At 35.7% G+C, this 17,064-nt stretch overlaps 1 protein-coding gene across 1 annotated transcript in view; it reads right to left on the bottom strand.

Moving 5' to 3' along the window:
- Positions 1-768: 768 nt before the first annotated feature.
- ANKDD1B (ankyrin repeat and death domain containing 1B) overlaps positions 769-17,064 on the bottom strand; it is an 83,693-nt gene continuing 67,397 nt past the window's right edge. The window contains exons 13-16 of the mRNA XM_074208747.1: positions 9,664-9,865; positions 8,131-8,262; positions 3,499-3,579; positions 769-936 (exon numbers count right to left, since the gene is read on the bottom strand). Coding sequence (XP_074064848.1) covers positions 3,518-3,579; positions 8,131-8,262; positions 9,664-9,865 — 396 coding nt within the window. The 3' untranslated portion in view covers positions 769-936; positions 3,499-3,517. The remainder of the gene's footprint in view (positions 937-3,498; positions 3,580-8,130; positions 8,263-9,663; positions 9,866-17,064) is intronic.

Genomic DNA, 17,064 nt, shown 5'->3' with positions numbered 1-17,064 from the left:
TTAATTATTCAATGTCAATGTGGAAGTAAGTCTCTGGTGATTTAGTGCTGTACTTTTAATCATTTTATCATTTGATTAAAGACAAGCTTATTAAATTTGCAGATGTCACAAGGACAGATGACACTGGATAGTGAAGGATCAAAAGAAAAAAACTTGACAGGTTAGACTGCCTACACTCTTAGTCTATTAGACCAAAGCTAATGAGATATTCTATTTGGGTTCAAAAAATCAACTTTACAAGTTCAAAATAAAGGAAGAAAGGCTAGACCACAATTCAATTGAAAAGGATCATGGGAAAGGGTTTGGAGAGGGAGAGAGAACACTAGATAAGTAAGAACCAGAAATATAATTTATTTGTTAAATCCAATAAAAAGCTACTGGGAAAACTCCCTTTTCAACAAAAATTCCTGAACATGCAGGAAAACCATTTGACAAAAAAACAGATTTAGACCAACATCTTATAGCACATACTACAATGTATATAAATGGATACAGGACCTAAATTCTAAAATATAAAAGGTCACTTATTTTAAGTAAAGGAGAATTGAAGGAAGGAACCTGTCAAATCTATGGATAGGGAAGAAACTTAACCAAAGGATAGATAAAATATAGATAATTTTCATTACCTAAAATTTTAAAGTATTTTCAAAAACAAAATTACTACAGATAAAAGAAACTTAAATGAAAAAAATTATTGTATCAAATATCTTTCAAACAATTCTGATATATGTATAAATCTTTTTATAAAAATACTTGACATTCTTTAAATAAAGTGGTCAAATGATAGCAAGTTTTCCAAAGAATACACTTTTGCATAATTATATGAAAAATGTTCCAAATCATTAATAAGTACAAACATTAAAACAACTCTGAAGTTTCACTGCATACCCACCAAATTGGAAAAGATAAAGGTGAAAATAGTCTTTGTTGAAGAAGCTGTGGAGAGACAAGCACAATTGTAATGTCAATGAATCTATGAATTGCTCCAACTATTCTACTGTAAGTATAATGTAAACTAATGTACTTTTGGCAACTAAAAAAAAAGAATATAATCCAAAGCTGCAGTTGAAAGCCTAGTGTCTATGAAAAAAGAAGGAGTATAGTATTATAGTCCAGGAGAATAATCGTGCTACAGCCTACCCAAGTCATATCACCACTAATGTATGGTATTCTGTTCTGGGTACCATATTCTAGAGAAGATACTGATAAGCTAAAGATCAAGAGGAAGGCAATCATAATGGTGATGGACCTTATATTCATACCATATGAGGAGGGGTTGAAGGAGCAGGGCATATTTGGTTTAGAAATATGTTGTGGAAATGTCAAGAGGAAAGGACAGGATAGCTGTCTTCAGATTTGAAAGAAGAGGGATTAGAGTTCTACTAGGTGCGATCTGAAGAATTTACAAAGAGAATTATTTAAACTTGATATAAAGAGAAACTTCTAAAAATTAGAAGTATCCCAAAGTAGACTGAGCTACCTTAAAAGTCAAAGGGATTCTCTCTCATTGGAGTTCTTCAAGTAAAGGCTGAATGAAACATGGGTATGTTTAGAGAGAGTTTTCTTATGTGGTGATAAATAACCTCTGAGATAACTTCCATCTCTGATTCTGTGACCTCTCATGATACAATTGATCACTGATGCTTGATTCATTATCCTCTAAGGGACCAAAGTATCTCACATCACAATCTGTAATGTGATCTTAATATTTATTAATTCCACACAACTCTGATATTAGGGAAAACTTTATTACAAGGAGATTTTATATCCATTGGAGCAACATTAGGAAAGAAAAGGGTAAATGTTATTGATTGAACTTGATTATCTGGCAACACCATGCCTCTATGCCTGTATCATATCCTTTCATATCCTTTTGTCAGATATTATCTAACTTATTGCAGGAGGAAACCAAAATATGTGTTTGCTTAATATCATTTCTTCTTTTGTTGTGGAAATTAAGATAAATGATATGTGATTATCTTTTTCACTCACTTGAATAAATTGATATCATTACATAATGATCAGATTTAGAAGTATGCTCAAAGAAGAGAACTATCAAAAAAATTATTCCAAGTTGTAATCAGGATAAACTGTAGTTTTACTTTAAACACAATAAAAGAATTGTAGTTCACAAATTCAGACAGCCCATGAGCTTGTAATAGATCTTTTTCGTTCTGCAAATAAGTTAAACAAATAAATGGAAAAAGAACCCTCAAGTCCAAACCAGCCATAAAATTTATCAACTATTCTGACTTTTTAAAGCAATGCTAATAACAATATTAAGTTTGAACAAGGTAATACTAATGCTCTGAGTCATATCTTTTTATTTTTTATTGGTATTTGCTTGTCTTTAGCCTGATTTTTAACATGTTTTTACCCAGATTAATTTATACCAAGAAAAACTGAGCAGTTTATATAATTTAGCATGGGAATTTGAATTATTTTGATTTCATATAAACACAAATGGTGAGAAATATGAAGTGAAACAATATGTTCCTTTTCTCACTCTATTAAAGGATCTTTGACCTCATGGTTTTCAGAAGTGAAGGGAAAATAAACATTATTTCTCAAAACCTTTTTCAGCACTATTCTAGGTGAGAAATCATTCTTACATAATTTTTTTTAATTTCACAGGATGTTTCAAAAGTGCTAGAGCAGTTTTAGACTATTATGATTGCTATACCACTATAGGAATGCTATGTTTTATGAATTTAATATCAAATTAAGATGATCATTTCCACATATTCCCCTTTTCCTCCCCAAATCCCTCTACTTTCCCAAATCCCTCTACTTCCCCAAATCTAAACAAAGAAAAATAAATATGCATAGGCAAGCAAAACAAATCACTTCATTAACCATGTTTGAAATCATATGTAATTCTATATCCTGGGTTCATTATCTCTCTATCAGGAGGTGGATAGCAAATCATTTTGTTTCATTTCTTTGGAATCATGGTTGATCATTGCATTGATTAGAGTTATTCAAAATTGTTTTTCAATGTTCTATCAATTGTTCTCATGGTTCTGCTCTTTTTCATCCATGTCATTTTGTAAAAGTCTTCTCAGATTTGTCTGAAATTGCCTGTGCCTTCATTTCTTATATCACAATAATATTCCTTTATATTTATATAGCATAATTTGTTCAGCCATTTAACAACTGATAAGTACCTTCCCCACCTTAGATTCCAGTTTTTTGCCAATACAAAAAGCTCTACATGGCATGTGGGGGGGGGCTAGGTGGCGTAGTGGATAAAGCACCAGCCCTGGAGTCAGGAGTACCTGGGTTCAAATCCGGTCTCAGACACTTAATAATTACCTAGCTGTGTGGCCTTGGGCAAGCCACTTAACCCCATTTGCCTTGCAAAAATCCTAAAAAAAAAAAAAATAAATAAAAAGCTCTACCATAAATACTCTTGTATATCTGGGTCTTTTTTCTTCTTTCTTTGATCTCATTGTATTAGCCTAGAAATTTTATCACTAGGTCAAAGGGTATGCAAACCTTATTTCTTTTCAGGAGACTATGAAACTGCACATTCCTTAGACCTTGTATCTGTACTCCTTTGTAGTCCTCGAATCCTCTCTGGAAAGAAAATACTTTTGTTAGAGATAAATTACTGAAGTATTTTTTTCAAAAACATTGAAAAGTCACATATTTTATCCAACTGTTATAAACATCATCAGTATTTTCACAAAAATTTAAATTTGTTGGTAAGCTTACATCAAAGAAAAAACTGCTTTTCTGAAATAGCAAAGATTTATTCATCGGTTTGGTACAAAATAAGACTGGGGTGGGAGAGGATCTAATTCACTGAGTTTTAAACATTCTGATTCTGACAGTATAATTTCTATTTATGGAAGAGTCATATATATTAAGGTCATTTCCACATTTGCCTGACTGGTTTTTCCCTAAAAGATAGTTAGACTAGCTTTGAGATTTAATTGGTCCAGATGACTAAGGCAGTTTACTTTTCTTCCAGATACCTAATTATAAAAAACCCACGTTCCTTGAGCATGATACACACTGTTGCCCAGATACTCCAATATGGCAAATATGGAGTCAGGGAAGTTGCACTGATGTAATGTCCTTGCTGAATTTCTTTCCATGCTGTGGTTAGTAAAGCTCTTTTTGTTAAATGTTGGCATGCAAATTTTCATTTTGCTTTAATCCCACACTAGACTACCTGGACAAGCCTAAATCAAGTCTGGGCAGAGCACTGTTCTTACTTAGATATGAATTATCATCATTTCGGTAAGGATATCTCTTATCTTATAAGAGTCAAATTCAAAGACCTTTCTTAAAACTTTACCATGTGATACTCTTTGATGCAAAAAAACCTCCAAATCATCAAAGGATTCACAAAGAAAACTGTACTAACTTCAGTCAAATTCAGGACCTAAGTACAAACCAACCAATCCCAATGTCAACTAGAATAACCGAGGGGAAAAACAATGTTGAAGCATCTTGGTATAGTAGATTGACCTGTAAGTTTCTTAGAGCAAAGACTGCATTTCTTTTTGTTAATTATATAATGCAGTGCCTGGCACTTAATAGGTACTCAATAAATGTTGATTGGATTGGATTGGATAAAGTATTGGATTTGTGTTCGGGAAGACTGAAGTTCATAGATGCCTCAGACACTCAGACTAGCAGTATAACCCTGGACAAGTTCGTGTCTCTTCAACCTCAGTTTCTGCAACTGCTAAATGGAGATAATGATGGGACATATCTCAAAGGATTGTTGTGAGATCAAATGAGATAATATGTGTAAAATGATCTGTAAGAGTACTATGGGTACTTAAAGTAAACCTTAACTATTATTCTGTTACACCTAATAATAAATCAGCCATTAGAGTTATTTAGGATATTACCCACAAGCAAGTCCTACTGCTATTTGGTTTTATTTAACTTGGGTTTATCAACCATAGATCTAGGAATAACTATCAGGGTATGATTAAGGGGAAAATATGTTGAGTGCCCCCAATTTGTGAATATCTAGGAGTGTGCTTGAGCCAACTCAAAACTGTTAGGAGAGGGGGCAGCTAGGTGGCACAGTGGATAGAGCACCAGTCCTGGAATCAGGAGGACCTGAGCTCAAATCCAGCCTCAGACACTTAATAATTACCTAGCTGTGTGACCTTGGGCAATCCACTTAACCCCATTGCCTTGTTAAAAACAAACCCCCAAAAAACTGTTAGGAGAAATAATTTAAAAATTTTCAGTATGAGCACTCACACCCCAGTAATCAGTAAAGTAAAAAATCAATCCTTGATTTTTTTTTTGTTGAGTTCTAGACTGAAAATAATAAGCAGATTAAATTTAAAAGTTTACCATGTGAGAAGGTTGTTAAACATTTACTAGCACACTCCTGTGAATTCTCATCCTACAGTTAATCTTACACAGATGAATGGGCAATAGGAGAGAAGAGATAGTTCCCCTATGTCATGTTTTCCCTGAGCTTTGGCAGAAGTGTAAGGCTGATATGATCCTCATGCTTCTGCACTCCCTCCTTGCCACAAAGAGTGCATTTCCTCATAAAACTTAGCATTATTCCCTGCCTCACCCACAAAAATCCATTAATCTGTAATTTGGATTGAGGATTCTAGTGCTAATAAATTACAAGTCTATTATTTTGTTGTTATGCCAGAAGATTGGAATCACTGCAAAGGACTTTGAATAAACTAGATATTGCTATCCTGAAGAACTAAAGGGAAGTGTTTTCCCATGGGAAATCTTGTTGCCTTCAAGCAGAACTTGGAGACGCTTAACTTGCCAAAATCAATTACTCATTAATATTTTACATTTCTCTCAGAATATCCCCCCAAAATGCATTGAACCTCAATGACTCACCTCTGGATAACTTCATTATTAATCTCCCAACTTTGTGTAACTCTCATGTGCTTATTTTTTGTTTTCTCAAAAGATTTTAAAAAGTTCTACCCAGTGCCAATTCAGAGAGAGGCTCCTTCACAGTGTCCTCACTGTCATTGTTGAATGCTTCCTATCTCTTGGAAATAGGGATAAATCTATGCTTGAGTAAATAAGATATCACAGAACATTAGATTAATTCTTCAATAATATATTCTTCAACTAAAACATTAGTTGAGGAGAGAAGGGCATAGTGGATAGACAGTGACATTGGTTCAAGTCACACCTCTGACATACACGCTGGCCAGGTGACCCTGGGTAAGTCATTTGATGTTTTTTTAGTGGTTCAGGCAATTCTCTAAGACTTATTCTATCAAAAAAAAAAGAAAACAAAACAGAGCAGAAACAAAATACCATTATGTAAGGAAGGCCTCTCCAAAAGGCACTGAAATAAATAAGCCAGTTGAGAACCATGAACTATATACTGCAGGGAATCTATGATCTCATCAGTGCAGATTGAAATCTATTAGCACCTCATTCCAAACAGCTGTTTCTTGCCCATTTTCTCCAATAGAACTTCTACAGATGATTTAATTCAATTTAATAAGCATTTATTAAGCACCTATTATTTGTTAGGCTCTGCCAAAATCTACATGATATAACTGAAAGCTTTCTCTAAGATTTTAAACATATAAGTATAGTTCTAAACTGTGATGAAACATAACCAGCCCACCCCACTTTTCTGATCATGCATTTCTAGACCCTTTTGACCTCTTCATTTTAATGATTCATTTGCATCAGCTAAACTTCTGTAAGAAATACTGATTAACAGAATCAGTCAGTTTGAAGCTGTAGAAATTGTATGTAATTTCATTTCATCTTTATTCTTTTTTTTTAGGGTTTTTTTTTTTGCAAGGCAAATGGGGTTAAGTGGCTTGCCCTAGGCCACACAGCTAGGTAATTATTAAGTGTCTGAGACTGGATTTGAACCCAGGATTAAATGACTTGTCCAAGGTCACCCACTTTATGAACATCTGAATTGTCCATTCCAGCCTTAGTAATATTAATTAATGCTGTCCAAGACTCTTAGACTTTCTTCTTAAGGAAAGTGTTTTTAATTTTTGAATGTGGAGGGTCATGAATGCACATTGACAAGAAGTATAGAAAAATGAAAAGTACTGGAGGGGAGATTGATGAGTTTCAATCAACACTGTTGCAGCTATTACATTACCAGCAAAATGCTAAAGGACAGAAATTATTAGGCTTTTTCACAAAATATCCCCTAGTACCATTAGTAGCATGACCCAAATCAAGACACTAGATCAGTCATCTGAATCAGCAAGGTTTTCCTTGGTGTGATGGTGTTAGCCCCACATCTGGCTGCAATGACACTGAATTTACTAGTAAGTCTCAGTGTGCTATTATATGAGGAAAGCCTCTGCATAAGGCAGAGAAATAGGTAGGTACACTAAGAAGCATGACTTATGAATAGTCTGGAGGGAATCTATGACATCACCAATATGGATACCCTAGCAAAATGAACTTCAGTCCTATTTGTGAATAGAACATCTACTGGTAAAGTGTCAATCTATCTCCATTTCATTTCTATCTGACTAAAGACGATGTTTGGGATCAGAAATTTAGATCTAGAAGAAATCTTAATGGTAACTTATCTATCCCTCTCTCACTTAGTTTAAGAACAATGGGAAATATATATATATATGTGTGTGTGTGGTGTGTGTGTGTGTGTGTGTGTGTGTGTGTGTGTGTGTGTGTATATACATATATTCACAAAGGCAGTTCTCATAATAGCACAGCTCACTATACCTGGCAGTATGGAAGAGAAATAACCAAACCTCATAATAACCCTGTGAAAAAGCTAGTTCAGATATTATTACCCCCATTTTACAGGAGAAACAGAAGCCCAGAGGATGATGTAATTCATGTATAATAAAACTCCTAGGGAAGTGCCAAAGACAAGAATTGAACTTAGGTCATCTAGTTGAAAGAGATCTCCATGTGTCTGACCTCATTTTATAGACCAGGAAACTGAGGGCCAGGGAGATTAAGGGACTTGTCCAAAGTCACTCTGAGGTTGAATATGAACTCATCACTGTATTACTGCTTCAGTAATGTAATTTTGCTCTTGTCTTCTGCCATTTTTACAGAGGTCCCACATGCAAATACAAAGAAAGAGAAGGTAATAATAATAATAATTGGTTAAAAACAAAAGCCAAAATAAAACAAAACAAACTCTTTGCTCACCTGCTAGTTCTGGAAACCCTGCATTTACTAGATCCTCATATAAGTGTTTCATGGGGTTCTCATATCTCATCAATATTCCATGTAACCAGATGAGCAACATTCTATGACCATGCTCACAAGAGCTTTCACTTCCTACAAAAACACATAGATTTATTTGATTTTCTTTGTTTTTTAATACAATATCTTCATTTTTGCGAAATAGCCTATGTTTGCTTATGCAGATTCATTTATTTTTCTGGTCAAAATTATGATGTTACCAAGAACAATTCACCCTGAGTGGGTATATGAGCCATCAAAATTGTATGAGAGACTAGCAGTTCAGTGATTAAGGACAATCCTGAGAGACCTGTGATGGAAAACACCATCCATATCCAAAGAAAAAGCTATGGAGTCTGAATGCAGAGCAAAGCATATTATGTTCATTTTTTAACACTTCTGGCATATTGTTTCTTTTTCTTATGATCTTTCTCCCCCTCTTAGTTCTAATTCTTCTTTCACAACATGCCTAATATGGAAATATGCTAAACTCAATAGTACATGTGCAACTTATATCAGATTATTTGCTGCCATAGAGAGGGGAAAGGGAAGGGAGGGTGGTAGAAAAATGTATGGGAGGGGCAACTAGATGGCATAGGTGGACAGAGCACCAGCCCTGGAGTCAAAAGAACCTGAGTTCAAATTTGACCTCAGACACTTAATAATTACCTTGCTACATGACCTTGGGCAAATCACTTAACCCTATTGCCTAAAATTAAAAAAAAAGGAAAAAATATTCATTCAAAAGTTTGCAAAAGGATGGATGTTAAAAGCTATCTTTGCATGTAATTGGGAAAAAAATTTAAAAATAAAAAAAGTGGGGGAAGGATTATATGAGAGGCAACCAATTTGAAACCCAGTCCAGTAAATACTGAACTGTTTTCCTCTGGCAGTAATGAATCACAATTTGTAGTAACACAAAAAAGCATATATAAGACCAAAGATAATGAACAGAAACCAATCTATGCTTTCTAAACTAACAAATGTAATGTGGTTTAAGTACTTTAATTACTTTGAATGACTATCTTTCAGTAACTGCTGTAGGATGTTTTATAAAAACCAGAAGTCAGAATATATTAATCCTATTTGCCATAGAACAGGCCTAAGAAATATTTTTATTCTTTCATTGCAGTTAATGTGGTGGTCATTTATCAATCACTGGTGGCCAACCAGTTACAGAACAAGCTGTTATTTTGGAATTTATTCACTTGTGTATTATTTGGTCAGGAAATATCAATTCTTTTTCAAGCCTTTATGACTTGACTCAAAAAAAGAAATAAGTAATTACAAAGATAACCAGTTGTTTTCAAGGAGATTCTCCAAGAAGAGATACTGGCTAAAAATTCCTAAAAACCACAGTAAACACTGATATCACTGTTCTTGTTTTACAGGGTGATAGTAGCCTCCAATTGCTAGTCCTCAGCTATTAGTCAGAAACTTCCAGTTTCATCATTCCTTGCTCCCCATTTCTTCCAATAAATTCTACTGGGCTATTACCTGACCACTGTTCTTCAATAGCTTTGATCTGAGCATCTGAAAATTCCCAAGAGTGAGCCAGTTTCCGCCACTCTTGGGCTTTAAGTTGATGGTAAGCCAATTTCCAGAGGCAAGATCGGATCTGCTTTGTCTCCAAACTGTGATCTTGTTTGAATGTCAGAGCAGGGCCGATTGGTGAGTCACAGTCGCTTCCTTTATGTTTCTAAATTGAAAATAAAGACAACAGACGGTTTCAGGTGTACTTTGTTTATAGGCTAATCAGAGAATTTTCCCTCCTTGATAAAACTGATAAAGGTCCAGTCCAAATCATTTGTTCAGGGCCATTTGTCTTCAGGCCACGTTTCATCATTATCTCTAATAAAAAAACATAATGCATTATCTGTCTGATTCCGAGATGTGGGGATTCTGCAATCTTAAATCACATGCTTCCACCCCAAGAGTAACCTGACTGATGTTAAAATGCCCACAGGGAGAGTGAGAATGTCAGCCAGGAAAATGTCACCACGGATAACCTTCAGCACACTGCCTCTCGCCCCACTGCCTTGGAGGATGCCTCCCTGAACATTCTCATTTGTTTTCTTCAAGTCTCTGTCATAGCTGGAATCCTGAAATCTTTCCTGGCCAGAGCAGATTTTCTCAGGTGTGACCTTGTAAGAGCTCATTTGTGTTATTTTTTTCTTCTTCCTAGTCACAAAGTACAAGGTTGAGAGGGTAGGAAGGGATAGGAATGAAATAGTCACAGAAAGGACTGAAGGGATTTCTGGAATCATCTTTCCTCTTTTCTCATAGATGAGAAAAGGAAGGAATAGAGAATTCAAAACACAACTAACCTCACCCAAAGGCATCCAACCAGTAAATGGGAGAGTCTAGACTTAAACCCCTCTCTCTACTACACCTAGGTGGCCAAGGGGAAGAGGGAGAATCCAATATTTTATTATTTAATAACTGAAACGAGTTTAGTTTGAGTTCTACATACCAGTGCACTGGGGTCAAGTCTAGTTTCTGTCTCTCAACAGAATCTTTCAAAGCACCTCCCAAACAAGAAAACTGGGAGAAAGCTCATATTGCAGCTCCAAAGGGTATGGTATATTGCTGTGTCATAGCTTTTCTTTCAAGAGAGTCTTACATAAAGGTTGCATTTTAAACTATTGACTATCTACAAAGACTATCACCTTTCTCTGGGTCTAAGGCAGGTCACAGGCCTCCTAATCCATTTCTTTGAGCCAGGTCTTTCCATTCTTCATCCTTTAGTTTGTTTTGTTTTGTTTTGTTTTTAGGTTTTTGCAAGGCAAATGGCATTAAGTGGCTTGCTCAAGGCCACACAGCTAGGTGATTATTAAATGTCTGAGACCCAATTTGAACCCAGGTACTCCTGACTCCAGGGCCGGTGCTTTATCCATTGCGCCACCTAGGCACCCCAGAACTTTTTTTTTTGCCATTTTTTTTTAGGTTTTTTGCAAGGCAATTGGGGTTTAAGTGGCTTGCCCAAGACCACACAGCCACCTAGCCACCCCTATCCTGTAGTTTTAAACTCAAATAAAAATGGCCACAAAATTTTACATAAGAATCCCAAAGGACTATATAATGATTTAGTTTTTAAGTGTAATATTATCTATGTTTTACTATATTTAAAATGATTTTTTGAAATATTTTCCAATTACATTCTTTTTAGGCAGAGTTGTGACTTGTCCAAGGTTCACACAGCTAGAAATTCTCTATGGCTGAATTTGAACTTGGGTCCTGTGACTCAAGGGCTGCTCTTAGCTGTCCTTTTTTATATTTTAACCTGGTTCCCTCACTCAGGAGTGTTAAACTCTATTGGCTCACTCTCTGCTCCATATAAGTTTTCAAATTGATATTCCTAAAATGCAAGTGTGACCTCTCCCCTGCTTAAGAACTATCAGTGACTCCCTATTACTTAGACTAAAATATAAATTCTTCTGTTTAACATTCTTAAAAATCTTTCAGAATTTGACTCCAGCTTCCCTCTCTAGAATAATTTCCACATCACTCTCCTTTTCCACCAAACCAGTCAATTTTAGTTCCTTCTGTCCCTCATACTCATGTTCTAGCTACCTCCCAGATTCATCTTGAATATCACCTAAGGAGTCCTTTCTTGATGATCTTCTGGTTAGCAACTTTCTCCCCCTCCAAAATTACTTTTATTTACTTTGAAAATATTTTATATTTGGATAGTAACATATAATGGCAGAAATGGTTTCATTTTTTATAGAGACAGAGATTGGCATAGGGTAGGTAGGTGGCACAGTGGATAGAATGCTGGGACGAGAGTCAAGACTCATCTTTCTGAGTTCAAATCTAACCTTAGACATGTGACCCTGCACAGGTCACTTTAACTCTATTTGCCCCAGGTTCCTCATCTGAAAAATCTGAAATGGCAAACCATTTCAGTACCTTTACCAAGAAAACCCAAAAGAGGTCACAAAGAGACACAAATGAAAAACAACTAAACAAAGGGAATGGGGTAGGGATAAGGCTAGGAATAAAGTTAGAGATAGGAATAGGGAATAAAAATAATTTTATTGGTAAAGAAAACTCCAAAATAAAGAAACTTCTTCTACCAATGCAGTTTGGCATCTTCTCTGCAATTTTTAGTTTTAGGAAACTGGCAAGCCCAGGATCACTGAGAGTTTAAATGATTAGAGCAGGATCACAGCAAGCATATTCCAAAAGTAGAATTTGAATCCAGATCTTCCTACTTTAAGAACTTGCTCTGCACCCTCTAGGACACTGATCATTGAATTAAACTAAGATCCAAAGTTTAGATTTTTGCTAGATAGTCACCTCTCTCTATTTATATAAACACATCTGTTTCTGTTTATTTTAAGGGGAAAAATAAGAAAAGGTTAGTAATAATGGGACCAGAAATAGTATAGGAAAAAGGTATTTCCTGGGATGGGGCAAAGATCAATAATATTAAAAACTTAAATTATCAGGGACCAGAGTCTTTCTTCCTTCTATCATGACCAGGTCACCTTAACCTATGTCTGAATTAGCTAAGTTTGGACTCAATAATTCACTCCAGAAAGATGTGTTCTGAATCATCATGAGAGTTTGGCACTTTGAGTTGAAAACATATCAAAGCTGGGTCAGAGGGAGCTGACTAGCTTTGGCCACCCATCAGTATACCATACCAGTTCCTGAGACTTTCTCCCCCTTCCTATCTCTAGAATTTATGGCATGTTACTCTCTCTAGAACTTCCCACAATGAGTATAAAATGTAAACTCCATATATAGCACATGGAGCCCATGCTTGGATGGGAAAGGTGAGGTTGGACTTTGGATGTTTTGCTGCATCATCTGCCTTATTTTTCTTTCTCTGAGCACATGTGACTTGAGTGACCTGAGTGAGTAAGTAAGACCTTGGAGACCATTCTATGAATCTGAGAGATTGGGAACTCCTGGGTCTCTCAGTCAGTGTTAGAGTCTGGGAAGTGGCTCTTAAGAAGAGATCATCAGCAGGAAGAACCCAAACCCTAACCTGACTACTAGAAGACATGAACCTTGGGGCCAAAGATGAAGTTAATGCTGATTCAACATTTCCATAAAATATTTCATGGTTTAAGTATCAACCTCCCAGGAGAGTATAACAGTAAATCTAAGTGACTGCATCATATTTAATCTTTGTCAATACACACTTTTGTGTTTTTAACATTGCTTATATATGGAAGAAATAAATAGCTGTCCTATAACTAATATACTATGTACTTTGAATACTTTTCTACTTTTCCATTTAGGTTGATGGAAGAACTAAAGTCAAACCCAAACTTTTAAATTATTTCCCCAGGGCTACAGAATTGTGAAATAAAGAGCAAGAGACAATGAAAAAAAGGCATCTGAGCCCTCCCTAGAGAGACCAGGTTCTCCCAGGCCTGAACCTGGTCCATCATGTAAATTCATAGGGATAGTCGTGAGAGGCACTCCAGCCTGTGTGGACCCAGTTGGTCTACACACAGGAATAAATTAAGGAGGGGCAGTTAGGTAGTGCTGTAAATAGCACAGCTGGGAGGACCTGAGTTCAAATCCAAACTCAGACAATTGACACTTGCTAACTGTGGGACCCTGAGCAAGTCACTCTGATTGCCTTGCAAAAAAATAAATAAATTTTGGAGCATTCCTGTCAAATCCTATAGTGTTTAGCACTGTTTTAAAAGAATACACACTCTCCTTCTGTTCTAACTCTAAATCTATGAGCTTTATCCTCACTCCCAGAAGAGCAAATGTAAAAGTCACCTCATTTCATAAATCTTCCCAGGGCACTCATATCTAATAATAACTCATTTATAAAATGCTCTAAAGCTTATAAAAATGATTTCCTTACAACTATGAGATAGTTTATTTTTAAATTATTTTTTAAATGGGTATCATTTCAGGTGAAGACTGTAAGACTCAAAGGTAATCCCACAACTGGTTGAGAGTTGCATCCAGGTCCCCTGATTCTAGGTCAGTGATCTTTCTCCCACATACTTGTGAAATTCATCCCAAAGGTTTCATTCACAAAAGCCCATCTGTCTCTAAGATGTTGCTGGTCACTCAAGTTCAATGCCACAACAGAGCTGCCTCTTAGAGACAGGAATTAAGGGAAAAGATAAGTGCTGTAATGGCTCTGTCCAAATCCTTTGCACATTCAACAGTTTCATTGTAATGAGAATCCCGGGGTAACAAAGGAATCCTTCTATTTTCTGAGTATGGCACTTTGTACCACCAGTCCAATCTGTCAAGGCTATTGGGGCGGCTTAGCTATGCTGTCCTTTTGGCTTCCATTAGGAAAGCTCCAAAGCCCTAATCTATATTTCTCATTTTCCACAGCCAGAAGAGCACGAAGCTGCCTGCTTGCCAAAAAACATGTTGTCAGCAAGAGCAGGAGCCAGGCGGAACTGGAGGAAATAAAAGAATAAGGAAATGAGCATATCTTTATGAAACTTTCATTATCCTCAAGAGCACAGAATTTTGCTATTATGTGAAAAAGGAATTTATTTCTTTTATCTGTTTCTTAGAAATCTATGAGGGCAAGCTATGTCATCCCCCCCCCCCTAAATTTTCATTAAACTTTGAGATTCTGATGCTTTGTGGTGATGGAGAGCTCATTCATTCAGGACAAATATGGTATAGTGGATAAACATATGTTGGCTGTGTAAACTTGGGCAAATCACTCAATTTCTCAATGCTCTAGGCAATTTTTTTTATCAGTTCAAAAAAAGGTGCTGACCTTCATTGATAGTGGGAGTTTCTTTGCCTATATCATTGAAATCACAAGTCTAATTCTTATCCTCCCTTTTTATCCAGCCAAAGGGGTCCCATGATGAGACAAAGTAGAACCAACCATCCCACCCAAAAATTCAGCAGGGCTGAATCCTGATTCAGACGGAAAATTTTAATTAAAGAACTAAAGTGGGAAAGTTATATAAATAAATGAAAGAAAATATTGACTAAGAGCAATGATTCTTTTCCAACTAGAGGTCTCTTAAAAGGACAGAACAACTACCTAACAAAGAGCAGAATCTCAAAGGGGAAAAAAATGGATTTTCTACATGGTCTACATAAATACCTAGAGGTAATGAAGCAAGACTTAAAAAAAAGATAAAAGCCTTCAGGAAAGAATGGAAAGAAGAATAAATAGATTAGAAAAGAATGTAGTGAACTTTATCCAAAAAATGGAGTCCTTGAAAACTAAAATAGATCAAATGGAAATCAGTAGCTCCATGAGCCAGAAAGGAATATTAGAACAAAATCAAGATTGAAAATATAGAAGAAAATGTAAAGATGCCTGATATAAAACACAACTGACCTGAAAAACAAGTCAAGGAGAGGTAATTTAAGAATCCTTAAACTCCTGAAAACTATGATTTTTAAAAATTTTAAGTTTTGGGCTTGCTTAATAGTAATTAAATATATTATTCAACAAATCTATAAATTAAAACTGTGCTAAGGTTTTGGGGACACTCTGTACTTCAAGAAATCATAAAGAAAGATTGCCCAAATCTATTAGAACCAGCAGTCAGAGTAAAAATATAAAGCTACCCCTGATTGTCTCCTGAAAAGAATCTCAAAAGAAAAAGTCCCACAAATATAGAGTAATACTACAAGCAACTAGAAAACTGCCCATCAAGTAACAAGGAACCATAGTCAGGATATCACACAGATCTGGCAGTTTCTACCATAAATGAGAGGGGGGAAAAATTGGAATACAACATTCCAAAGACAAAAAAAGATAAACTTACAACTAAGAACAACTTACTCAGCAAAGCTGAGCATGAACTTTTGGGGAAAGGGAGAAATGGAGGTTTTTTTTAATTTTTTCTTTTTGCAAGACAATGGGGTTAAAGTGACTTGCCCAAGGTCACACTTATTAAGTGTCTCAGATCGAATTTGAACTCAGGTCCTCCTGACTCCAGGGCTGGTGCTCTATACACTGCACCACCTAGCTACCCTTGAGAAATGGAGTTTTAATGGTTTAAAAAAATATTTAATGAAGTATTTCTGATGAAAACACAATAGCAAGATAGGAATACAAATCTAAGAATCAGGAGAAACTAAAACAAAGAAATTTAATTAAATAATTGGAAGGGGTTTCATGATGATGTGTTGCTAACCTTCTAAAAGGGAAACAATTATCTTTTTAGCACCTTAATATCTTCAAATGGTATTTGGGAAGTTAAGTAAGAAAAATGGGACTAAGGAGTGGATTGTTTGTGTTCTGAGGAGAAAGAGAAGAAAGGGAGGGTAAAAAGAATCTACTAGTGTAGGAAGGATGAAATGGGGGAGGCACTTGTCATTTCTCCCAACTATGGACCCTGAGAAGATTATTCAAATATGGAAGGGGAGGTAAAGGGGGAGTGGGCAGTAAATGAATCTAAATCTATTGGCTTGTTTGACTCGACTCTGCTTATTTGTTACAAGTGTCATAGAAGAATTTTTCTGGTTTCTGCCATTTGCTAGACGCAGCAGGTCATTTCATTTGTTAGAATCTGCAGAAATTAGCTGAGACATCAAACTTTAGCTCAGGCGATGAACCGCTTAGTGATAAGAGAGTCTCTAGATCAGCTTTAATAACTCTAGTTGCTTCAGACAAGAATGTCATGTAACTAGCTATAGCTATAAAGTTAATGATGAGTCTGCGAATTTGAGCTATGTTCCCAGTGTCTACTGACCAGGGTATTCTTTCATCTGATGCAGATGTTCACCTTCTGCTCTGTTTTTTGATGTATAAATCCTACCTTCTTCTGTAAAACTTATATTATATCCATTCTAATCCATTCTATCCTTGTAACCAAGAATATAATAAATTAATTATTAAAATATTTTTGTGTGAATAAATATAATTAACAGCAGTACCTATCAATGAATTCTTAAATAATTTTTACATCACAAGGATTTTTA

Source organism: Macrotis lagotis, chromosome X (genome assembly GCF_037893015.1).
Source record: "Macrotis lagotis isolate mMagLag1 chromosome X, bilby.v1.9.chrom.fasta, whole genome shotgun sequence".
Classification (NCBI taxonomy): domain Eukaryota; kingdom Metazoa; phylum Chordata; class Mammalia; order Peramelemorphia; family Peramelidae; genus Macrotis; species Macrotis lagotis.
Note: the sequence above shows the minus strand (reverse complement) of the source record. Positions and strands in the feature narration are given on the sequence as shown.